At 46.0% G+C, this 26276-nt stretch overlaps 1 protein-coding gene across 1 annotated transcript; it reads right to left on the bottom strand.

The window, feature by feature from the left end:
• Positions 1 to 309: 309 nt before the first annotated feature.
• On the bottom strand, positions 310 to 25280 carry LOC115458346 (SLAM family member 5-like). The gene is made up of 4 exons (XM_030188242.1): positions 25139 to 25280; positions 8081 to 8410; positions 5890 to 6180; positions 310 to 1339 (listed from the first exon to the last, which is right to left on the bottom strand). The coding sequence occupies exons 1-4, from the start codon at positions 25197 to 25199 to the stop codon at positions 1260 to 1262; spliced, it is 762 nt and encodes a 253-aa protein (XP_030044102.1). The 5' UTR covers positions 25200 to 25280; the 3' UTR covers positions 310 to 1259.
• Positions 25281 to 26276: the final 996 nt, after the last annotated feature.

Genomic DNA, 26276 nt, shown 5'->3' on the forward strand with positions numbered 1-26276 from the left:
GCACAAACATAGAAGAAAGACAGTCCCTGCTCAAAGAGCTTACAATCTAATAGACAAAAAATAAATAAAGTAGGCAAATCAAATCAATTAATGTGAACGGGAAGGAAGAGAGGAGGGTAGGTGGAGGCGAGTGGTTACAAGTGGTTACGAGTCAAAAGCAATGTTAAAGAGGTGGGCTTTCAGTCTAGATTTAAAGGTGGCCAAGGATGGGGCAAGACGTAGGGGCTCAGGAAGTTTATTCCAGATCATGGTATAGATATATATCGTGTGCATATACATGGTAAGGAAGAATAAATTATGGTAATGCATGAAGGTTCCTGAGTAATAAATTGGGTTGTAGCATAATTTAGGTCATCGACTATGGAGAGACCATATTGACCATATTCGACATATATGGGGAAGTTCAGTTGATTTTCTTCTTTATGTAGGGTGCAATGAGGTTCTTAAGAGCATTTATGACCATTGGTCCTCAACGTTTGTCCAGAAAATCAGTCTGGGCAAGTGTGTCTCAAGGACTGGGTTAGAGAAACATCTGTGTGAGATGATTTAGATATACCAGATCCTGTCTGGTGGTAGGTAGTGCAGTAGATGCCTCTTGAGGCCTCTTTCAACATTGTCTTTTCTACAAACAACCAACATGATATTCTTAATCCATGTGTCCTGGACCGACCAAAAATACCAAAGTAATATGAAACTACAAAGAAATACCATATAGAATACAAAACATTAATAGAGCAGATACTCCCAGGTCTGATCCCACAGACATGCTCATGACATAATCAAAATGGTGACGAAGAAAATTTTGCTTGGAGACGGACCTTGGCACAGCCTACAGTGAAACATGGATTCATGTCTGTGTAATACGTCTCCTTAACACTTGGGAAAGTGCAATGCTGAAAACTCCTAATGAAAATTATATGGAGCTAAGTACTTTTTTTATATACACGTTTATGTGGGAATTTGTCACAACAATATAAATGAATTGAAAAAAAATATACAAAAATTTCAAATGCAAAGATATCAGATGTAATACCGGATCGATGACGATTACATGCCCGCCCTGATCGATGTTCTAGCTTAAGAGAATTGCCAATGTAGTGGTCGCATTCGCATCTGACAGATCCAATAGTATTACTTTGTAAGAGGTTTTGAGAAGAAGTGATGCCGTTGGGCGCTGGGAGTTTCTATTGACGCATAATCGAAGATTTGATACAAACAGCCTTTGGGAATAAAATAGCTCCTGCTTCCATTCCTCATCCCTACTCCAGCAACACCAGCAAGGAGAGCAGAAGCCCCACCACTATGGGGGTCAGAACACTTCTCTGGATATTTCCTGTTCCTGTAGATGGAAAGAAAAAAAAAGACATCGAAATTTAATTCACAAGTGCAAAAACAATGAAGTTGTTCTGCACCCCTAGCCTGCAGGACTATCAGTGTTCTCACAACGAATACGTATGATATAGAAACAGTGGCGTAGGAAGGGAGGGGCGGTGGGGCGGTCCGCCCAGGGTGCACGCCACTGGGGGGTGTCGACTCTGCTGGTTCACTGCTTTCTCTGCCCTGGAACAGGTTACTTCCTGTTCTGGGGCAGAGAGAGCAGGGAAACAGCGGAGCCGATGCAGCTCCCAGCGACGTGCACTCGGGGCGGAGCGGCCCTCCCGTCCGCCCTCTTTGGGGTGTGCTCGTGCGCTGAGGGGGGGGGGGTGCGCCGTGCTGCACCCGGAGGGGGGGTGCGCAGTGGCGAACCGCCCCGGGTGTCAGCAGCCCTCGCTACGGCACTGTATAGAAACACATATACTGCAAGGTATAATCCTAAACAAAGGCATAGAGGAGGTAACTTGCATGTTCTGCACAGAGTGGCATCTTGCTGGGCAGACAAGACGGACCATGCTAGTCTATCTGCCATTTACCACTTATGTTACTATGGAGCTCATTTTCAAAAGAGAAAAATGTCCAAAACGTTGTATAAATCTGCATTTGGACGCTCTTCTCACAAAAACATTCAAATCAACATTTTCTATGAAGTCCGTCAGAAGTGCGTTCAAATCACAAGGGGGTGTGTCAGGGGCTTGTTAAGGGTGGGATGTGGGCATTCCTAACACTTGGACATTTTTCAGCCATAATGGAACAAAACAAAATTGTCCAGGACTGAAACTAAGATGTTTTGAGCTAGACCTGTTTTTATAACGAATAAGGCACACGAATGTGCCCTAAATGACCAGATGACCACTGGAGGGAATTAGGGATGACTTCCCCTTACTCCCCCCAGTGGTTACTAACCCTCTCACACCCCCACCCCCCAAAAATGTGATTAAAAACATTAGTTGCCAGCCTCAGATGTTATACTCAGGTCCATTAGAGCATCATGCAGGTCCCTGGAGCTGTCTAGTAGTGGGTGCAGGGACTGCAGACAGGTGAACTCAGGCTTCTACCTCCCCCTACCTGTTCCACTTGTGGAGGAAACTGTGAGCCCTCCAAAACTCACCAGAAACCCACTGTACCCACATATAGGTGCCCCCTTCACCCTAAGGGCTATGGTATTTATTTATTTTATTTATTTAGGTCATTTATACCCCGCCTTTTGCCACAGTTTTGCAGCCTCAAAGCGGCTTACAATGAACTAATTAGATAATTACAATGAGAGTTGAGAAGGTAGAAGGAACAGGGAAAGGAAGGGAGGAAAGGGAATATAAATGCAATTTTGAAACAAATAAATAAGGAGGCCGGGAAATGCAAAAGCAAAGAAAGTGAAGGAAGGAAGGAAGAGTTCAGAATCAGGTCTTGACTCGCTGAGACTCATGAGGCAGGCGAGCAGGACAGCAAAGCCGAGAAGGCAGCGCCTGATGTTGAGACAAGCAGTGTAGGTGACGACCGTGGCCTTGCCGCTTGGTGTCAGGTTGAGCCGGCAGTGCCGAAGACAAAGATGAAAATTAAGATGGGGGTAGTGGGTTTTGAGGGGGCTTAGCAGACAAGGTAAGGGAGCAATGGTGAGATGTGTACTTGGGAGCATTTTATGAAGTCCACTGCAGTGCTCCCTAGGGTGCTTTATTGCTTTTCTGTGATGTCAGGGGGACCAGTCTACTAAAAATACTGGCTCCTCCTACATCCCAATGGCTTTTTAATGGACCAAAAAATAAAACATTCAAATCACAAAACTTTGTTCAAAACAGTATTTTCGAGAAAAAAAAGATTGATATTTTTCTTTTTTGAAAATGACCTTCTTTCCTATTCAGATTTTGGATGTCTTTTTTGCAAAATGTCCAAAGTCAGTTTTAGACGTCATATCGAAAGTGCCCCTCCGTGTTATTTATGTAAGTGCTGGTCCACTGAAAATTTACCCCATGACTTTTTTTCCCCCCTGATAGCTTGGTTCGAATCATTTTATTTGATAACATAATGAGACCTCTGTATCCAAACTATCCATCTTCTCATTTAGATGTAAAGTAGGAACCTGTTTCAAAAAGTACAGAGACTAGGGCACACTCCATGAAGTTACAGAGTAATAGTTTTAAATCAAATAGGAGAAAACATTTTTTTTTTCATGTAACTCATTGTTGTGCTCTGGACCTCATTGCTAGAAGATGTGGTAAAAGCAATTAGCATAGCTGGGTTTAAAAAAAGGCTTGCACAAGTTCCTGGAGGTACAGTCAATAAGCTGTTATTAAGGCAGACCTGGGGAAAACCACTGGTTATCCCTAAGGCAGTGGCGTTCCTAGGGTGGCTGACACCCGGGCTGGATCGCCGATGCGCCCCCCCCCCCCGGCGAAACGCCCCCCTCCCCGGGTGCATTTTAACCTGCTGGGGGGGGGGGGTGCCGCGCGCCTGTCGGCTTTGCTCGTTCCATGCTCCCTCTGCCCCGGAACAGGAAGTAACCTGTTCCGGGGCAGAGAGAGCACGGAACGAGCGAAGCTGAGAGGCGCGTGGCACCCCCCCCCCCCCCAGCGGTGTGCACCCGGGGCGAACCCCCCCCCCCTAGGAATGCCACTGCCCTAAGGGTCAGTAGCATGAAATCTTGCAACTTTGTGGGAGCTGCCAGGTACTGTTAGAAGCAAGATACTGAGCTAGATGGATCTTTGGTCTGACCCACTATAACAATTCTTATGTTCTTACGTTCACACACACACGTACACGTTAGATCTTTCTACGGTTCAGAGAAGGACAAGTTGGAAAACTTAGACAAGTCCAGCAAAGCATCAATGAAAGGGAACTTGGTGGTTGTACAATTGAGAACATGGAAAATGTGCTGAGGTATAGCAATTTACATGTTCTGAATTTCCCTATCCATAAATTTATATCAGCTGAGGAAATAAACAGGGTAACCTTGGTGACCATTTTCTTAGAGGCTTCAGAGAGAGGATATTTTAATTATATTTTAAGAATTGGATATCATTGTTTCAGTACAACATATTTGGGAATTTCCAGATGCGTCAGCTGTAACAAAGGAAATTAGGAAGAAATTTCTATTATTGAGACCTAAGTTTTAGCCTTTCAGATTTTTTTTAATGCCTCAGGAAGTGCTTAATTAACTACAATGAACGATATTTATTGTTCATTGTGCCTTCTCAGTTGAAGGTTTTGTTGGTTGGTAAACAGTGAGAGTCCATTTCAATCCCAATTAAGTCGGTCCAAAGTTGTTTTTTTCCCCCATTGCACTAGAGTTGCCAATTGCCATCTTATTCAAGGTCCATATGAAGAAATTGGCCCAGTTCTGCATTGTCCCACGGCACTAAGAGCATGCCATCCTGTTTTTTCATAGGGAAATTGGAACGACATCACCATGCATTCAGTAAGGCTAAACCAGAACCGAGTGGATCTGGGATCAGGTGGCCAGTGGCAATCCTAACTCAAAGCCTCATGGGATAAGCTCGAGCAGAATTGACAATAAGTAATGCCACACTGGGAAAAGAGCAAAGGTCCATCGAGCCCAGCATCCTGTCCACGACAGTGGCCAATCCAGGCCAAGGGCACCTGGCAAGCTTCCCAAACGTACAAACACTCCACACATGTCTTTCCTGGAATTGTGGACCTTTCCCAAGTCCATTTAGTAGTGGTTTATGGACTTGTCCTTTAGGAAACCGTCCAACCTCTTTTTAAACTCTGCTAAGCTAACCGCCTTCACCACATTCTCCGGCAATGATAGGTCAGCATACAGCCCCCCAAGGTCCTGTATGGCATTGCTACCACATGGCTAAGCCACTTTTTTGGTGATTGAGAATCCTTCGACTGGAAACTCTTAGTTGCAAGCATGGAAGAAAACTCTGGTAAATTTTTAACAACAGGCTCTTTCTCTGGACGTAGCCAGCTCTGCAGTTGGAAGGGCTAGGGGTGGCCGGGGTGGGGGGGGGAGCAACACTTGCCTCTCTCTCCTCCTTCCCTTCGTGCGGGCACGCTAGGCATACCTTTGCTGGCAGCCAATAAATGGACTGCCACCACTCCCAACGTCTTGCTCTGAGCAGCATGCTGAAACTTCCCACACATGCTGAAGAAGTCCCAGCCTGCTGCTCAGAGCTGGAAACAAGGAGCGGGGAGCAGCAGCAGTCTATTTACTTGGCTGGCAGGGCTCAGCATCCCCACCAGCAAAGTAAAAGAGAATTCAGCAGGGGGCCCAAGCCCACATTTTGGGAGCCAGTTGTTAAAGCAGCCATGAAGGGCCCTACTTTAACAACCAGCTCCCAAAATTTTTTAAAACTTAACAACCGGCTCTTGCGAGCCTGTGAGAGCCTGCTCCAGCACACCACTGCCTGTGGTGCACTCTTAGGTCAATCAACCCTCTTTCAAGCCTTCTACATTCACATTGCAAAAATGACCAGAAGCCTACATTGGAAAACGTGTTTCTTCTACAATTAATTACATTAGAACAAAACCAACTCTGTTTTAGGAGACAATTACCATTACCACCGAAGGCCATATTATTTTTGCAGTAGACGAAGGGCCTGATTTCCTTGAATGCCTCGCTGACAGGGTTCATTGCCTTGCAGGCGTAGGCGAGTCTAGAATCATCAGCCGTGAGGCTGAGCTGGAGAACGGGCCCCGCATAAACCTGTTTATTTTCACCTCCCTTGCTCCAGGTGTAGACAACCCCTTCTCCAGCCTCTTTCACTGTACAGCTCAGCGTCACCTTGCAGTTCATACTCGAGCCTTCCACACTGGTAACATTGATGTCTGGAACTGGTACCCTCTCTGGAAAAAAATAGAAACAAACTGATCAGTCAGCTCTGGGAACTTGTCTCCTAGTTTACCAGTTGAGTTCCCTTACTGCCAGTAATTCATCTCTTTTGGTGGTTCTTTATAAAGTCATTGTACGTCATTTGTATCATGCTGGAAAAGCCTCCAGCGACTCATCCTATAATCTAAAGATGATGCGCTGTTATACTCTGCTGAAAATCCAGAGGTGACACAAATGGCATATTAATAGCTCATAAGTACATAAGCATTGCCACACTTGGACAGACCAAAGGTCCATCAAGCCAACTGGCCAATCCAGGTCACAAATACCTGGAAAAATCCCAGAAAAGCTCAATACATTTTATGATGCTTATCCCAGAAATAAGCAGTGGATTTTCCCAAGTCAATTTAATAACGGTCTATGGACTTTTCCTTTAGGAAGCCGTCCAGGCCCTTTTTAAACCCCGCTAAGCAAACCGCCTTTACCACATTCTCTGGCAACGAATTCCAGAGTTTAATTACACGTTGCGTGAAGAAACATTTTCTCAGATTCGTAATAAATTTACTACTTTGTAGCTTCATTGCATGTCCCCTAGTCCTAGTATTTTTGGAAAAAGTAAACAAACGATTCATGTCTACCCGTTCCACTCCACCCATTATTTGATAGACCTCTATAATATCTCCGCTCAGGCGTCTCTTCTCCAAGCTGAGGAGCCCTTACAGATCAGCAACGCATCCGCGCTGGAGAAGAGGACTTTGGCTGGCTGCAAAGGTACCCGACGATGGCGGGAGGGGGGTTCGAAGGGGTTGGCGGGGGGGGGGGCAGGGCCAAATCTACAGGGGTCCATGCCCCCGTGGCCCCACGTAGCTACAGCCCTGCTACACACTAACTTAGATCAGTTCTTTATCTCTTGCTGAACTATACAACGAACTTGACTTGACTTTAAGAAACTATCAAATTATCCCAACTGTTCCCATTATAGATCTGCTCTTGGTCCCTCAGCTATATGGAAAGCCATATTGTAGAAAATCTTTAGCATCATATCTCTGTAAATTGAATGTTCTAATGCGTGATTATTAGGTATATCATTAGTATTATGCTAACATTGTATTATATCGTTAACATTATAAGTTTTGAACCCTGGCTTCCTTGGTTCTCAGCCACTCCACCTCCACTCCTTTTGGTTGGTCTGATGTAGCCTCCTGGGTGCAAGAGTATTGGCCACTTAGGCAAATCTCCAGATTTACACCCAGTGGCCACTCTACCATTAGGCCACCTAAGGCGAGGGTCTCAGGCAGCACTTTTACTGGAGTGGCATCTCCCCCCCCCCCCCCCCCCCCCCCACTTCCTTCCTCCACTCCTTTTCCTGAATTTACCTTCCTTGCCCATTTTCCAAAAGGCAGCCGAAGCGGTTCCCATATGCAGCTCTGCTGCCGGCACCAGCCTCGTCTCTTTATTGTGGCCCTCCTCTCCGATGTCACTTCCTGTTTCCTCAGAGGCGGCCGCTGTAAAGAGAAGAGGCCGGTGCTGGGAATCGCTGCCGCCTTTTGGAAAATGGGAAAAGAAGGTAAACTCGAGGAAGGGGGTGGAGGAAGAAAGGGGGGAGATGCCAGATCGTGGTCCCAGGGGGAGGGGGCGGCAGCATGTCAGCCCTGCCTTAGGAGACATCTTGCTTTGGGCTGCCTCTGTTTACATCCCTTTCAGGCCCCTAATTTGCCTCCTTCAGTACATCATGCTTTTAAATAATAAGCTTTGTTACAAATGTGTGTGTTTTTCTCCATCTCTCTCTCCCTCTCATGCCTGTCAGGATCTATTGTTTGCATTGACTGCAGCTGCTCTTTGACACTCCCCAGAGCTGCCCTAGGTGACTGCCCACTCTTACCTAATGGTTGAGTCGACCCTGAATACACTTACGGAATACTTGAAGTTCGTAATCTCTTTTCATCGTGGCCAAGTCTGAATAGACTGTGACACTGTAGGAACCACTGTCCTCCATTTTCAGCCCCTTGATCTGTAAGGCGTAGTTCTGATTTGGGGTTTCCACCCTTGCTTGATAGCGCACATCTCGCACAGTGATATCCCGATCTGGCCTTATCACTGCTATGATTTTCTGCGACGCCACCAAGATCCAGATGACAGATATCACATGATATTCTTCTGGAATCTCAGGATGGAACGTCACCGACCCTCCCAGAATCCCGTTGAGTTCCACTGGGGCTTGCAGGACTTCTGAGGAATGAACAGCTGGGAAGGCAGAGCACAAGAAGACATTGTAACTAGGAAAGGGAATCTGTACATTTCAGGACAAATACATAGATAAAACTATGCCACCCAGCTCCCAATACAGTTATGAATAAATCATCGTAGGGAATGTCTTAGGACCCCAGCTACGAAGATGTTTGAGCCACGCATTCTATTACTTAAAGCTTTGTTTAATAACTACTAATAATTATCAGCTTTTTCTATATGCAAGATTAGTTCTTAAGTAACTTCATAATCGGTATAAACTCTTTCCTTCCCCGTGGATGACAAAATTCATTTTCTCTGATGGCCTAGTGCCCCCTACCGTCTTTCCTCTCCCAAGCCCTGGTCGGAGGCTCAAACTCCTAGTATACAGGTGTTCCCTCCTTTAAGCCACACCCCTTCTAAATTAAATTCAAGATGGAAGTTCAGGATCCCATAATCCCTCTTCATCCGAAAGCCTGATTGCACCCCAAACTACAACAAACTGGAAGGAGGCGGGAATAATCCCCATTTCGCTCCTGCCAACAGAAAACCATGTCTTTTTCAAAAACAGAGAACACAGATACTGCCTCACCCCGTATAGAATAAGTAACCACAAACTAAACAAGGAAATATGTAGACAAAGATTAAACAGAACCCCCATGAAGCCAGATTCTGCATACAATGCAACATCACAGTCCTTGAGAGGACCTTAGTGTCCTTGGAAGTGTGTAGGGGATCGTCCTATTCTTCAGGTTCTCAGGGCCATTTCCTTTAAGGGCCTTGAAGATCAGACCTAGAGTTTTAAATTTAGCCCTGTATTGTTCTGGTAGCCAGTGAAGTTGTTGCAAAAATGGTGTGATGTGGTCATGCCGCTTGCAACCTTCTACGAGTCTTGCTGCTGCGTACTCAATCAACGGAGCTGGCGCAAACCCTTTGTAGTCAGACCATTGTAGAGTGCGTTACAGTAATCCAGTCTTGTAATTGTCCCATCGATTTCCCTTAACTAATGTAAACTACAGGTCCGTGCAAAACCAAGACTGGATCAGCCCGTTTGGTCAACCTGGAGTGAGCTGGCAACCCTAAGAGGAACAGGCAATGCCACGCCCTTGGCACAGCACTAGGAAAAGAGTTGCCACAGTGACTGTTTATAACAGGGAGCATTTCCTGCCCCACGTTGGTAACCACAACAAAGATTCCCACCTCTCCTGCATTTCACTGGGTGTTTGTCATTAATTTCCTTTCATGTTTCATGCTTAAGGGCCTCTTATCAAGCTCTGGCACCTGGTGCGGTAATGCGGACTATGCCCTTTTTTGCTCCATCACATTGGCGCGTAGGAACTGCTAGCGCAGCTCGATAAAAGAGGCACTAATTATCTTTTTATTTGTATTTTATTTGGGGGTCTCACTTTTGCCATTTAGGGTGTCATTTTAAAAATCATTAATGTACATAGAGGGTTCCTTTATAACAGAGTGGTCTATTTATTTATTGGAATTTATTAACCACATTTATAATGAAATTCACTCAAGGAAGGGTACAGAAAGATGACGATTTAATAAAAGCTCAATAAATAATCAAACAGTAAGAGTATATAATATCATCCAATAGACAGAACTCTACGACCTTAAAGCTTTCAAACAGGTAGAAAAAGCGACGGCCAAAGCCAGAAGGATGTTTGGGTGCATAAAGAGAGGCATGACCAGCAGGAAAAAGGAGGTGGTAGTGCCCTTGTATAAGTCTCTGGTGAAGCCCCATTTGGAGTACTGCGTGCAGTTCTGGAGACCACACCTCCGGAAAGATATAAACAGGATGGAGTCGGTCCAGAGGGCGGCTACAAAATTAGTAAGCGGACTTGAATGCAAAAATTATAGGGACAGGCTTATGAATCTCAACATGTATACGCTGGAAGAGAGGAGGGAGAGAGGAGACATGATAGAGACGTTTAAATATCTCAAGGGCATTTATGTACAGGAAGAGAGCCTTTTTCAAATGAAGGAGAGCTCTGGAATGAGGGGGCATATGACTAAGTTAAGAGGGAATAGGCTTAGGAGTGACCTAAGGAAGTATTATTTCACAGAAAGGGTGGTGGAGGCGTGGAATGGCCTCCCGGTAGAGGTGGTGGAGTCGAGGACTGTTCATGGGATAAGCATGTGGGATCGCTTAGGAACAGGAAGAATTAGGGGTTACAGAGGATGGGCAGACTGGATGGGTCATTTGGGCTTTATCTGCCATCATGTTTCTATGTTTCTATAATAATAATAAACACCTTAGAAACCAATTTCAGGAACCTCAGCGATACCACTCTGGTAGCTCATAGTCATCGCTACCTAAGCTTTATGTACCAAAGTCATCGTTTCTAAGTTTTGCAAAAATGCTTAAACGTTATGGGGCTGATAGTTAGACTGCCAGAGGTAGCCAGCCAGAGCTGAGCTCAGATATTTAATGCCAGGCCGTTTCTGCTGACCAGCGTTGAATATCGAGTTTATTTTTGGCTGGTTTCTACTTGGCCGGCCAAGCCGATTTTGTGCGCTGGCCAGTTAAGTTGAAATTAGCCAAAGATATATCTGCTGTTGACTTAGCCAAATATGGCTGCCAATCTTAGCCAATGATGCACCGATATGATATAACCAGCTATCCACTAAGTGCTAACCGACAATATTCAGTGGGAGACAGCAGGTTAAGAGGGTCTTTTACTAAAGCACAGGGGCGTAGCTACGTGGGGCCATGGGAGCCTGGGCCGTAGATTTGGCCCTGGACCCCCCCTGCTGACGACCCTCTCAAGCCCACCCCTCCCACAACCAGCCCGCCGTCAACCTGCCTTCGTCTACCTTTGCTGGCGGGGGACCCCAACCCCCGCCAGCCGAGGTCCTCTTCTTCCTTTGTTCTCTTTCTGAGTCTGACGTCCTACGTCAGACTCACAGAAACAGAATGAAGCCTTGTAGATCGCATAGGCTTTGTTCTGTTTCTGTGAGTCTGACGTCCTGCACGTACAACGTACAGGACGTCAGACTCAGAAACAGAACGAAGGAAGAAGAAGACCTCGGCTGGCGGGAGTTGGGGTCCCCCGCCAGCAAAGGTAGGCGACGGTGACGGCGGGGCAGGAGGGTTGGCGGCGGGACGGGGGGGTCGAGAGGGTCGGCGGCAGGAAGGTGGTGGTGGCAGCGGGGGAACTTGGCAATGGCGGGGGGTGTCGGCAATGCTGGGGGGGGGGGCTAAAATGTACCCCCCTCACCTCGGGCTCTGGACCCCCCCTCCCGCTGAAGTCTGGCTACGCACCTGCTAAAGCGCGCTAACATTTTTAGTGTGCTCTAAACGCTAGAGATGTCAATGTATTCCTATGAGTATCTGTAGCGTTTAGCACGCACCTATTTTTAACGTGCACTAAAAACGCTAGCGTGCCTTAGCAAAAGACCCCCTAAGTGCCATTTAACCGGCCAGGTGCCGTTCCTGGTCGGTTAAAAGGTTTTGAATATCGGGCGGTACCTTTCTTTGTTTATATTCTACTTCACAGACAAAAAAAGGATAGTGGGAAGTAGACCAGGAGCAACGCAAATACTTCTAATGATGATAAAAACATTTATTGGTGAAGACGCGACACAGACCTATGTTTCAGCTGTTAGCCTGCGTCAGGAGTCTTCATATAATGTGTGTAAAACACAAACAGGTGAATGGTGGTTGATAACAGTAGATGCACTGTTATCACGATTCACTTGTTTGTGTTTTACCCACATTCTGTGAAGACTCCTGAAGCAGGCTAACTGCCGAAACACAGGGTCTGTGTCGAGTCCTCACCAATAAATGTTTTATCATCATTAGAAGTACCTGCGTTGCTCCTGGTCAGCCTGGTCTACTTCCTACTATGCTTCTTTGTCTGTCTGTTATCCTGAGATTTCAGAGTTCCTCTGCTTTGGCAGCCTTTCACTATATATATTCTAATTCACTCCAGTGTAATACATGAATATAAAAGTCAGGAAAGCACTTAGCTTAATCCTAAATTGTAACAGTAAAGTAAAAGCAACACAAGTGCCCGTGTGCCTTTCTAAATTAAGAATCCAAAGCCAGACCCAACACTCTACAAATTTGCACCTTCTCTGAAGAAGGTTTAAATGTGGGTGGGGATATTACACATATGGTAGCACGTCCGCCCATTGTGCTAGGACTGAGGGTGACCCCAGGGGTGGGTACACACATTGGCAGGGCGGCCCAATCGTTAGGCCACCTGAAGCGGGGGGCACCAGGTGGCATTCTTCAGGAGTGGCATCTCGGGGAGGGGGTGTCGGCTTCGCGGCATTTTATCTGGTCATGGTGACTTTCCAAACTCAGCAGCAGTAGCAGCGATTCCCATAAGCTGCACTGTTGCTGCTGGCTCCCACCTCTTCCCTTTGCTGTGGCCGCCTGAAGTAACTTCCTGTTTCGCTCATGCAGTTTCAGTAAAGGGAAGAGGCAGGTGCCGGCAGCGGCAGGGCAGCATATGGGAATCGCTGCTGCTGCTGAGTTTTGAAAGTCACCGTGACCAGGTAAAACGCCGGGGGGGGGGGGGGGGGGGGGGGGGGGGGAGGGGCATGCAATCTCTGCTTCAGGCGGCATCTTGCCTTGGGCCGACACTGCACATTGGGTTGATATTCAGAAGGCGGCAATCAGAGTTTTGCTGGCGTTAAACCCGGAAATGTAATGCCGAGCCTTGTCCAGGCTTTTGGCATTGAATTTCTGGGTTTGCGAAGCCGGCTAAAACACGGTCAGTTAAGAGCAATATTCAGCACTTAACCGGCTATGGTGAACTGCATAAAGATAGGACTGACTTCTGAATATCGGCACTTAACCATTCAAGTGCTCACTCTGCCCCCAGAATGACCCTTAAAGTAGCTGGTTTTGAAACAGATGACACTAACCAGTTAAAAGCTACTGAAAATGATCAGTTAGTTCCAAACAAGAAATTTAATCAGCCGAAACCCGTTTCTGTCTGGTTAAATCACTTTGAACATCAACCCAATTATTTTTGGTATCTGTGGCGAGAGAGAGAGAAGAGGAGGAGCTTAACGGTTAGCGCACTGGGCTGACAAGAAGGGATGCCAGGTTGAAACTCCTCCTTGTGATCTTGGGCAAGTCACTTAACCCTGTCTATTACCTGTTACAAACTTAGGGGTCCTTTACTACTACTACTTAACATTTCTAGAGCGCTACTAGGGTTACGCAGCGCTGTACAAATTAAACAAAGAAGGCCGGTCCCTACTCAAAGGAGCTTACAATCTAAAGAACGAAATGTCCAGTTGGGGCAGTCTAGCTTTCCTGGGTAGAGGTGTAGAGGTTAGGTGCCGAAGGCGACATTGAAGAGGTGGGCTTTAAGCAGTGATTTGAAGATGGGCAGGGAGGGGGCTTGGCGTATGGGCTCGGGGGAGTTTGTTCCACGCGTGGGGTGAGGCGAGGCGGTGGTGGAGAAGGGTACTGAAAGGAGGGATTTGTCTTGAGAGCGGAGGTTACGGGTAGGAACGAAAGGGGAGATGAGGGAGATGAGATCAGGGAGCCCAGGGAAGAGGTGTAGATAGAGAAAAGAAGGGGTCCAAGGACAGAACCCTGAGGGACTCCAACAGAGAGCGGGATAGGGGTGGAGGAAGAACCATGAGAGTGTACTCTGAAGGTACGATGGGAGAGATAAGAGGAGAACCAGGAGAGGACAGAGCCCTGGACAGAGCCTTTTACTAAGCTGCATTAAAAAATGGGCTTAACACACCCTTATGTGGGTCCTTCCCATGGGCTAAGCCCATTTTTAGCGTGTCCATGAAAAAGGCCTTATTTATTTATTAGGATTTAGTTATTTATTTACAATGAAGTGATATACCGTGAAGGACCAAAAAAATGTCTTCTATGCAGTTTATAATGAAATCAAAGCTGCCTAGAGAAGAGAAGAAAAAGCTGAGTTAGTTGGTAGAGAGGTACAGAGCCAGCCCAAGGCAAGATGACTCCTGAGGCTAACATGCCGCCCCCCCCCCTCCCCAAGGCATTTACCTCATCACTATGACGTTCCAAACCCAGCAGCGACATCGATTCCCATACGCTGCCCTGCTGCCGCCGGTATCCGCCTCCTCTCTTTACTGCGGCTGCCTGAGCCTCTGACGAAACAGGAAGTTACTTCAGAGAGGCAGCCACAGCAAAGGGAAGAGGCGGGTGCCGGCGGTGACAGGGCAGCATATGGGAATCGTTTCCACTGCTGGGCTTGGGACATCACCATGATGAGGTAGAACACCACAAAACCGGCCCCCAAGATGTCGCTCCTGAAGAGTGCCACCTGAAGTCCCCACCTCAGGTGGCCTAGTGGTCAGGCCGCCCCTGGAGAGGTATACCATTGTGAAGAGGTATTTTTTTAGACCTGCCTTAAACTTCACGTAGGAGGTCTCTGAGCGGAGGTGGGCAGGGAGCGAATTCCAGAGCCGTGGACCAGCATAGATGGCAGTGGAGCAGGTCATGTCAAGGCGAACAACAGAAGGCAGCAGTAACCAAAGTGTAACCAGCAGTAGAGGAATGAAGAGGTCGAGAAGGCGCGTAGGGTATAAGCAGGCGCGCGAGAGAATCTGGCGATGACAAGAGGTGAGATTTGAAAACAAGAATGTAAACTTTGTATTGAATTCGAACGGAGAGCGACAACCAGTGTTCAGTTTTGAAGCAAAGGTGTAACATGCTCAAAGTGCTTTGAATGATAAAGTAAGCAGACTGCGGTGGATAGAACTAGTTGAAGCCATTTAAGGGAGGAAACAGGAAGGCCTGTATAAAGAAAATTACTGTAGTCAATATGAGTGATTACCAAGCTAAGCAGGAATGAGCAAAAAACTATGTTACCCTGGAGTAGAGTCAAAGGGCAAAGGCCATAAATCGTGAGGCCCAGGAACTTATGATCTGATCCTTACGGCCAAACAGGCCTGAAGGAGGAAGCATAAACAAACATGGGAATGTGGTTTAGCAGGTGAGAAAAACCAGATGACTTTGAAAGAAGGCAGGATGATCCTGGGTAAGATAGCTTGTTGAGGCATTGTAAATCATTATTAAACACAAGTGTATAAAAATAGCTGTTTCAGTCCAGTATGTTGGAGCGATAGATACAGCCAGCATATTTATGCAGTAGTTCTATTCTCCCATGAGAAAATTAATTGTATCAATACTTGGTAAGTGAATAAAATTACCTCTCATAGACGCGCAACCTTGGTCTTTTACCTCTGCAAATTGTGGGTAACTGATATATGAAGATTTGTAGAGGTGGTAAAAAGACCTAAACATTTACACCGTGTACTAACCAGTTAAGTATGCAGTAAACTGTTCCGGGGCAGAGGGAGCACAGAACGTAGCGGGCAGGCACGCGGCACCCCCCCCAGCAGCGTGCACCCGGGGCGGACCACACCCACCGCCCCCCCCCCTAGGAACGCCACTGCTGGGCAGGTGTCAAGAAGGCAGGTTGTAAGCCGTAGGCCTTTCAGGATTTTTTCAAGAGCTTCCTCTGTGACCCGGTGGAATGAGTTCCAGATGGTTGTGCATGGTAGGGGAGATGGAGCGTTCTCCTCATTAGGTGGTGAGAGCTTTGAGGGGGCTGTCTGTAGGTCCTGATAGAGACCTTGAATTTTGTTGGTAACGTATGTAGCAAAATCATGGCTGGTTGCTCTAACTGGGAGGGCTGGTTCTGTTGGGGGGTTTGCAGTAGGCTGTTGTTCAATGTGTTGAGAGAAATATTGTGGTGGTGCATTGCCATGTGTTTCTTACAGTTGAGCCTGTCTCCATCTACGTGAGATTTTCACCGTTTTCTTTCCAGTTGACGTCCTTGATGCTTAAGGACACATAGTTCTGGGGAGAACCACAGGGCACATTTGTGCGTAGAGCTTATGACCTTTCCTCTTAACCTATCACTTCCCTCGGTTCCCGTCTTAAGTCTACTCACCGTGCCGCCTTTTTCTGTACTGCCCCGTCTCTCTGGAATGCCGTTCCCCCCAACCTCCAATCTGAGCAGTCCTTTTCTCCCTGGTCTTTCCCTTAATTTCCAATGCAGCTACTAATCCAAGCCTGTCCGTCCAGAGCTACCTGACCTCTCCCCAACTTCTGAACTGTTCTATCCCTGTTCACGCTTTGTTGCAGTTCCTTTCCACTGTTTTAATTTGTAATTTTTAATATTTGTACACCGCTCTGATTTATCTCTGAAGGGCAGTGTATCTTCTTTAGAGGGACTGTTTTTGTCTAATGCCATTGCATAAGCGTGCATTCCAGATATCAACCTGTGCTGACACCGTCATCATCTTTTTATCCCCATGGGGATATGACAAGACCTCTAGGAGTTATCAGCAGTCAGATTTCTCATGTCTTGAATTTCCTTCCAAACATTGGTTGGGTACATCTGTTTTATATAGCCCTTAATAGAAATTGTGATAAGAAAATGATTGGCCCATGATGGGGGGGGGGGGGTATCTCAATGCCACCAGCCTTGTGTTCAAAGTTGTCGACCCCTTTGCAGAACACCAAGTCTAGCATATGGCCCTCACTGTAGAAATGATTTGTAGTAGTTGGGAAGCTTGCCAGGTGCCCTTGGCCTGGATTGGCCGCTGTCGTGGACAAGATGCTGGGCTCGATGGACCCTTGGTCTTTTCCCAGTATGGCATTACTTATGTACTTATGTACTTAGTAGTAGTAGTAGTTCATGGGTTGGAGATTTGATCACCTAAGTAAATCCTAAAGCTGCCATTGTATCAATTAATAAGATCCATAAATTTGTACGTTCTTGCCATGACTTACAGCTATGATTCATGGGCCCTTGAACCGTCTAGTAATGAAAGTCTGCACTGCAAAAGAGTCTCTGCTGCTGAGAATGTTTTAAAGGACAATTAATATGACGCTAATCGTCACGCTGCAGTTCATGCTGAGGCCCCGCTCTTCCTATGACCCATCCCAACACACATCTCCAGCAGGGAACCGTTTCCATGTGTTCATACAACACAAACAATCTTAATTGATTCTGCTAATTTTTTTTTACTCAGGAAAAGGATCACAAAGGGGCAGAATGACCAGACCCGAAGATCAAAGATTTGGCAGCAGCTGAATCGTTTCCTCAAGCTGTTTGGAACATGGAAAGTCTCTTTTTTCACCCCTTTAATGAACTTTCTGTTCACTTGAGACTTGTCTGTGCTCTTGACACAGGTCAGCAGGAACTGATGTGTACTGTCATGAAAGGGATTGTGTAAAGATGCACTCACAGGTTCTGGCCCATCTTGGATGTCGGTTCTGAGACGCCTGGCCAGTTTTAGGTATTTTGAGGTACTGAGAATATTTTGAGTTGAAGTTCAGATTTTGGGGGTCAGTATTGGTTGGCATGATTTGGATTTTTCAACTTAGCTTTCTTCCATTATAAATAGAGCATGCCTTCTGTCCCACCCCACCTGTCCACAGTCCTGCAGCTCCTCTTCCCTTCTCTAACCCCCCACCTCAAATCACCAGCATCTCCCATTCCCTATCCTCCTCCAGTGTCCAGCATCTCTCTCCTTCCTCAACCTCAGGCATCCTTTCTATCTCCTCCCCCAAAGTGTCCACCATCTCCCCTTCTTCCGCTCCCCCGCTATTGCTGCCTCTGCCCCCACCATCAGAGCTGAGCTGGGAGCCCAATCCACAGGGCATGACTTTCAACATCTGCACAAGGCCTGCCACTTCTCACCCTTTTGAAATCTCTCAGAGGGGCACCAGGACATGGCAGATCTCAAGCATGTGCTGGCAGATGCTGCAAAGCCTGCCGCTAATAGAATGTTGCTGCCCCCAAAGCCCGTTGCCCTAGGCGGAAGTCTAGTCTGCCTAGTGGCTAGGCTGGCCCTGAGAATATGTTAATATGCACTCCTTTAAATAAATTTGGCTGGAGTGTGCTCCAACTCATCAGAATCTAATGCAACGAGAAAAATCCTCTAGGGTCTTAGGTTACAATTCCAGGAATAACATGTATAGAATGTTTGTACGTTTGGGAAGCTCGCCAAGTGCCCTTGACCTGGATTGGCCGCTGTCGTGGACAGGATGCTGGGCTCGATGGACCCTTGGTCTTTTCCCAGTGTGGCATTACTTATGTACTTATGTCCTCTACTTGGCTCACTTTTATTACATAGAGCAGTGATTTAACCTATTGTGATGTCATAGTGGCTCATTCCACCAATAAGAGCCAACCTCATTAGTGATGTCACAATGGCTTGATTGTATAGAATGTTTGTACGTTTGGGAAGCTCGCCAGGTGCCCTTGGCCTGGATTGGCCGCTGTCGTGGACAGGATGCTGGGCTCGATGGACCCTTGGCCTTTTCCCAGTGTGGCATTACTTATGTACTTACTAGAAAAAAATGCCTGTTTCTGAAGGGAAGGAAACGGGCGCTAGCAAGGCCATCCCCCACCCTTCCTCGCTGTTCCAGACTCCGCCCTCCCTCCATTTTCACCCCCTCCCCCGCACCGCGTTACGGACCCCTGTACCCCCCCTTCCGCGACCCTGTCGACCTCCCTTGTTGGCGAAAACCGTCCCCCGCCGCCGTGGAGTACCTGTGCTGACGGTGGACCCCAACCCCCGTCAGCTGAAGTCCTGTGCTGGCCTTTGCGGCACTGTTTCCTCAATGATCATCTGTTGAAGTTCCTCTGCGTGCGTGTGACGTCAGACGCACACAGAGGAACTTGAAGAGAAGCTCTTTGAAGAAGGAACGCCGCGAAGGCCAGCACAGGACTTCGGCTGATGGGGGTTGGGGTCCCCCGTCAGCAGAAGCACTGGACGGCGGCGGGGGACGGTTTTCGGTGGCAAGGGGGGTCAACAGGGTCGCGGAAGGGGGATACAGGGGGCTGTAACACTGGGGGGGGTGTTGAAATCGGAGGGAGGGCGGAGTGTGGAACTCGGTGGGAGGTGTGTGAGGGGACAGGGGGTGTTGATGCTCGTCGGGTGGGGGGACGGGTTGGTGATGCTGATTCCCATGCAGGTGGAGGAGTAGGGAAACACGCTCCTCCCCTTGCTTTGGAATCAGCTGTCACTGACGTCAGTGCTTGCCACCTCTGAGGGAGGCACGGTTTCCAGGCACATTAGAACGTTGGAGGTGAGAATTATTATATAGGGTGTACTACTATTTTGGATACTCAATTGACAATGAATCCAAAGATAAATTATTTAAGAAGTTACTTTTATAAATTATGACGATCGAGGGCAATAGATCTATGTTTTTTAGTGAACATTTCATATATTGGTTCAGGCTATTGTACTACCTCAGCTGAATTAGTGTAGTGTTTTATACGTTGGATTAAGTTCAAGATTAGTTAAATGGTTACAGTTATTGCAAAATACTGGAGACAAAATGATCTTTGACTGTTCTCACTATGATCACATCCACATGACACCTTTGCCTAGAAGCCTACACCGGTTGCCAGCCTTTAAGATGGCTTGTATTGTATTAAGTGTACTACAGGGGAATTATTCCTCCCTTCTTCCACAGTTGAGAGCTTACCCAACTCTACGAACGAATTCCCGTTTTCATTCTACTTTATTGTTAGCATTTCCACCTGTTAAAAGAGTTTGCTATAAGCAATTTCACGACGGCTCTTTTAAATTGTGGAATTCTATATCTGCACAAATTTGGGTGATTTTGGGCTATTTAACAATTCCGTAAATGATTGAAGACCTATCTTTTAACAAGTAGTTACTACTACTACTTAACATTTCTAGAGCGCTACTAGGGTTACGCAGCGCTGTACAGTTTAACAAAGAAGGCCAGTCCCTGCTCAAAGGAGCTTACAATCTAAAGGACGAAATGTCAAGTTGGGGCAGTCAAGATTTCCTGAATAGAGGTGTTGTGGTTAGGTGCCGAAGGCGACATTGAAGAGGTGGACTTTGAGCAAGGATTTGAAGATGGGCAGGGAGGGGGCTTGGCGTATGGGCTCAGGGAGTTTCTTCAAAGCATGGGGTGAGGTGAGGCAGAAAGGGCTGAGCCTGGAGTTGGCGGTGGTGGAGAAGGGTACTGAGAGGAGGGATTTGTCTTGAGAGCGGAGGTTACGGGTAGGAACATAAGGGGAGATGAGGGTAGAGAGGTAATGAGGGGCTGCAGATCGAGTGCATTTGTAGGTTAGTAGGAGAAGCTTGAACTGTATGCGATACCTGATCGGAAGCCAGTGAAGTGACTTGAGTAGTTGAATGAATAACTTTTGTAGGGCCTTTTTGATTTTAAATCGAGCGTTTTTGAACTCATGTAACCTGCTTAGACTTTGCAATGATATTAGCGGAATATAAATACCTTGAATAGAATAGAATGAAGCACAGATGGCCCCTTTTACTAAGCGGGCTCACCGCTCACTAAACAGGCAGTACCGCCGGGCTACCGCAGCAGGCCCGGTGGTACTTCCCATCCCTAGCGTGACGTCATATCCGGCGCTACAGAAGTATATTTTAACTTCAGGAAGTCACTGAAAACCAACTTGTTTAAGAAGGCCTACCCCCCCCCCCCCCGACCCAAATTAACTTTCTACTTCTTGCGACACAGCAAAACTATGGACCGTATTGGACTTTTATCACCACCCCCTCTTTATTTATTTGTTGCTTTTATTTACGTTTCTTATATGCCTATTACTATATTGTGTATTTGTATTTTCCCGAACCGGAGCCTGCCTCTACGGTATTATGTAAGCCACATTGAGCCTGCAACTAAATGGGAAAATGTGGGGTATAAATGTGTTAAATAAATAAATATTTATTTATTTTTGCAGCTCCGGAGTGTACCCGGTGGTAATTGGGCAGTGCCACACGTTTGCCAGTTGCCGCCAGGAGAGCATGGGAGCCCTTACTGCCACCTCAATGGGTGGCAGTAAGGGTTCCCCCTGAAACGGCAGTGCGGCAAGTATTGTACTTGACGCACGGCCATTTCCTGCAGGAAAGAGACTTCCCTTTTCCCTGCTGCGGTAAAAGGTGGCCTTTGCGCGCGTGAAAAACGTGCGCCGACGACAGCGCAGGCCCCCTTTTGCCACAGCTTGGTACAAGGGGCCCAGAGTTTGTCTAGGCTGGAGAAAGATGTCCAAGCCTGGATGTTCCACAGGTTTGGTACAATTTTCTGAAAGATTCACTGAACACAAGCTTACGGTAAAATATATCTCAGGGTATGGAAAAAAATTCAGATAATCAAACATTTTGCAAAAAGAGCAACAGCGCTTGAGGCTTTGTACATATAACTAGCGCCAAATACACGCGTTAGCGGTAGAATTTGCCAAACTGCACATCTACGAGGCAGTAGCTACAGAGACAAGCTCCAAAACGCCAGCTTTACTTTTTGCTTTCGTAGTGATTTTCAGCACCAGAAAGGTAAATCCAATTCCACCTCCTCATTCCTCCAGACAAGCAGTTAGTCAGTGCGACTCAGAGCAAGAGAAAAGTATTATGAAGGGTACGTGCATTCCCGTAGCAAACTCAGAAATACACACATACTGAGAAGGTGTGTCCGAGCTGTGATCAGAACATGGCCGCTTCCGATCTGGGTGTGTCATCTGCATAAACTTAGAATCAGCGTCTCTTCTACAACTGCTAATTATACATGCAAATGAGGAGGGCTTTTTTTTACATGCATAAACCATTTTAAAATTGTCTCAAAGCACAAATGCAACACAATAGTCGAAGAGCAGATCTTCATTTGAGCCCTGTGCAGACATCACATCAATACAGTTAAGGCATGACTACAGCACAGACAGCTGAACATTGGACCTTTATCAGAGACAATGGAAGCATAACACTGATACAGGTAAGGCATGACTACAGCACAGACAGCTGAACATTGGATCTTTATCAGAGCCAATGGAAGCATCACACTGATACAGGTAAGGCATGACTACAGCACAGACAGCTGAACACTGGATCTTTATCAGAGCCAATGGAAGGATCACACTGATACAGGTAAGGCATGACTACAGCACAGACAGCTGAACATTGGATCTTTATCAGAGCCAATATAAGCATCACACTGATACAGGTAAGGCATGACTACAGCACAGACAGCTGAACATTGGATCTTTATCAGAGTCAATATAAGCATCACACTGATACAAGTAAGGCATGACTACAGCACAGACAGCTGAACATTGGATCTTTATCAGAGTCAATGGAAGCATCACACTGATACAAGTAAGGCATGACTACAGCACAGACAGCTGAACATTGGACCTTTATCAGAGACATATATGCATCACACTGATACAGGTAAGGCATGACTACAGCACAGACAGCTGAACATTGGATCTTTATCAGAGCCAATGGAAGCATCACACTGATACAGGTAAGGCATGACTACAGCACAGACAGCTGAACACTGGATCTTTATCAGAGCCAATGGAAGGATCACACTGATACAGATAAGGCATGACTACAGCACAGACAGCTGAACATTGGATCTTTATCAGAGCCAATATAAGCATCACACTGATACAGGTAAGGCATGACTACAGCACAGACAGCTGAACATTGGACCTTTATCAGAGACAATATATGCATCACACTGATACAGGTAAGGCATGACTACAGCACAGACAGCTGAACATTGGACCTTTATCAGAGACAATATATGCATCACACTGATACAGGTAAGGCATGACTACAGCACAGACAGCTGAACATTGGACCTTTATCAGAAACATATATGCATCACACTGATACAGGTAAGGCATGACTACAGCACAGACAGCTGAACACTGGATCTTTATCAGAGCCAATGGAAGCATCACACTGATACAGGTAAGGCATGACTACAGCACAGACAGCTGAACACTGGATCTTTATCAGAGCCAATGGAAGGATCACACTGATACACCTACAGCAAGAATAAAGCATGTACAGCTGAAGAACTGATCTTCTTTAGAGCTCCATGCAGTCAGGATACTGATACTGAAAAAGCCTGAATACAGCATAGAAAGCTGAAAAGCAGATCTTCATTTGAGCCCCATGCAGACATCACACAGATATATGTGAAACATGAACACAGCATGGACAACTGAAGAGGAACTGTTCATTGAAGCCCCATGCAGGCACTATGCTGATACACATCAAGCATGAATACAGCACGGACAGCTGAAGATCAGTTCTTCATCAGAGCTCCATGCAGGCTTCATACTGATACATATAGGTGCAGTTCTAAAATTGAGCACCCATTATTAGGTAACCAGAGGGCGCTGAGTAAGAGCTCATTCTATATAGGGTCACAGGAGCTTTCTGCCTTCTTTCCTGTATACACAGTGTCCGGGAAAAAACAGGACCCCTTACATTGTTCCAAAATACTTTGTAATTGTTTAAACATTTAGTATGACCTTTGAAAACGCATTAGTATAATGGGTTTCTCTCTTAGTTGATTCATAATTTGTGTTCAAAGTGTCCCCGTTCACACTTGACACAGTCACGAAATCTTCGACACGGCTGAGCTGTTGGCTCAATGAATTCTGGGGTTTCATTAATTAAGACCTCAACTGTTTTGCGAGCTCGAGGCACTGAAGTTCCATCCGGTTGGAAAATAAAGGAGTCAGAAATGTCTCCAATTCCAGGCAGAAGTCCCTGCTGCAGTAGGATGATTTTGGGCTATTTGGAAAAATGTTGGGGTCCCATTTTTCTGGATACTGGTATACATAGCAATGTAAGATACTTGCATGTTTACAGAATAGAGTTTAGACGGAGCTGGTCATATTCATGCATGTGTATTCACATAGACAACGTATATAAGCATTATTCCAACCACCTATGCATGTAATCAACATGTAACTGTAAGCACATTCTTTATAAAATGGTCCTGGTAAGACATGAATACAGCACAGACAGTGATCTGACCACCCTAAAGCTTCTGCAAGAAGACCTGCAGTCATCTGTGCAGAATGCATTATTCAGAAGGCAAATTCATTCCAGCCCCTTATTAAAAACTGTTTTTACAACACCTAGTTACTGCTCTGAGAAAATGGAGCATGAAGCTCAGGATGTGTTTTTCTCGTAGCCAATTCTTTGGCCAGATGCTTGGAGATGTCTTTAAAAATCATTTGACTGCATCGGTCCTGGAGATAAGTAGAAATTCTGAACAGATGCTCAGAGCTTTTATTGTGGGGCTCAGGATGAATCAAACAGGGATGGTGAACTTGGAAAAGGGGACTTGTATGGTCTCCAAAGTTCACACAGGCTAAAAATGTTCATTTTGTTTAGTTTCTTGTGTCCTTTTCAAGATTTTTTATTCTGATTTATTTATTGCATTTGTATCCCACATTTTTCCCACTCTTTGCAGGCTCAATGTGGCTTACAAACATCATGAATGGTGGAGAAAGTATAAGAAATAAACATTAGTATTACAGAAGGATTGTGGTACATTATAAAGAAAAAAATCATGATAACAGTATAGCACGCAGATATTATAAGACAATTCTGGGTGTATGTGGAGGAGTTCACATTTTTTTAAGAGTTTTTTTTTGTCTTTTGGAAGCAATGTTGTAAAGATCATGCACTGTTTCACAAGAGTGTGCCCTTGTATTCAGATAGGATACCCATTGCTCGCGGTACTTTCTCGTGTCATTTCAAACTAACTTTTGTATTAGAATTTATTTACACCTTTTTTGAAGAAATTCACCCAAGGTGGGGTTGTAGAGCTTCACATCCCTTATCATGTCTGGTCATTTTATACGATGTCCAATAGAAAGGTATGGGACCCTACGGGGAATCTGAAAAATCCCGAATGGACCCATCCTATGACAATTGTTCAAAAACAGAGGAGACGTTTACCTCCAAAGCTGATGAGAGACAAACCGCACAGCATTCCTTTCTCCTGTATTGATTTTTTCATATGCCCTCCACTGCCATGTCCCCTGCTACAGTGCCGTGGCTCCTCCGCTGGCTTCTCCGTAATCTTGGACTGAATGAAGAGGACAGCACGCTGTTCCTCAAAATTATACTCTCCATCTCAGAAAGGAAATAAGGAAGCTAGAGCTGGTGCATCCGTGGAAAGGAAACTGACCGTATCTGTCTGAGCTGCAACTGTGTTCATTAATCGAGATCACTGCGGTATCCAATTTATAATGGACCGAATTTCTGGATCATTGGAATAGGGTTCAAAAGGGGGTGGGGGAGGGAGGATGTCTCTCTCTGGCTATTTGTATTAACTAGTGGACAACTTAGAGGCAGGGATCAGTCCGATGCATCGACAGCGGCACATCAGAGCAGATAGATCATCACACAGTAGTAGCAGGGGCAACAGCTACATGGGGACACGGGGCATGGCCCCTGTAGATTTGCCCTGTCCCCCCCCCCCCCCCCCCCCCCCCGCTGCCAACCACTTCGAGACCTCCCCCCTCCCGCCGCCCGGATACCTTTGCTGGCGGAGGGTCCCCAACTCCTGCCCAGCCGAAGTCCTCTTCTCCGGCGCGGCCTGTAACCAGAGGTACCTTTCTTGTGCAGCCAAGGATAGAACAATCTCGTTCCCCGCCACAGGCTCGCCGGTACAATTAGTAGTTCCAATTCTCATAACAAAGGAGAATAAAGGAAAAATATGAAGAAAAGATTCAGTACTTTCAAATTCCCCTATTACTCTGTAACCCATATATGCAATAAAATAAAAATGAAATGAAAAGATACACAATAAAATAAAGTGATGTGTGAAATATAATGTACAATATAAAACAAATAGACCACCAAGGTATTAAAATTGTTTAAAATATATACCACAACTCTCTGACTCAAGAAGACTCCGACTTTGTCTGTCAATCCATAATTGTCTGACAACACACAGAAAAAAAATAAGTAAAAATAAAATAGTCACAATTAATATCTTATACACCAATATGCCAGCCGTCAACAATATGAAGCTAGCAAGGGATCAATAATATCACAATTCTCATTTAGAGCACAAACACCCTTTTAGAGA

Source organism: Microcaecilia unicolor, chromosome 14 (assembly GCF_901765095.1).
Source record: "Microcaecilia unicolor chromosome 14, aMicUni1.1, whole genome shotgun sequence".
Lineage (NCBI taxonomy): Eukaryota > Metazoa > Chordata > Amphibia > Gymnophiona > Siphonopidae > Microcaecilia > Microcaecilia unicolor.

What these genes read in the sequence shown, in the direction of transcription:
- LOC115458346 (XM_030188242.1), bottom strand. Translation starts at nt 25,199, where the DNA reads ATGAAAAAATCAATACAGGAGAAAGGAATGCTGTGCGGTTTGTCTCTC. An exon ending in GTCTCTCATCAGCTTTGGAG is followed by an intron (nt 8,411 to 25,138) that starts GTAAACGTCTCC and finishes CTGCCTTCCCAG; the next exon opens with CTGTTCATTCCTCAGAAGTC. An exon ending in TTACGAACTTCAAGTATTCC is followed by an intron (nt 6,181 to 8,080) that starts GTAAGTGTATTC and finishes ATTTTTTTCCAG; the next exon opens with AGAGGGTACCAGTTCCAGAC.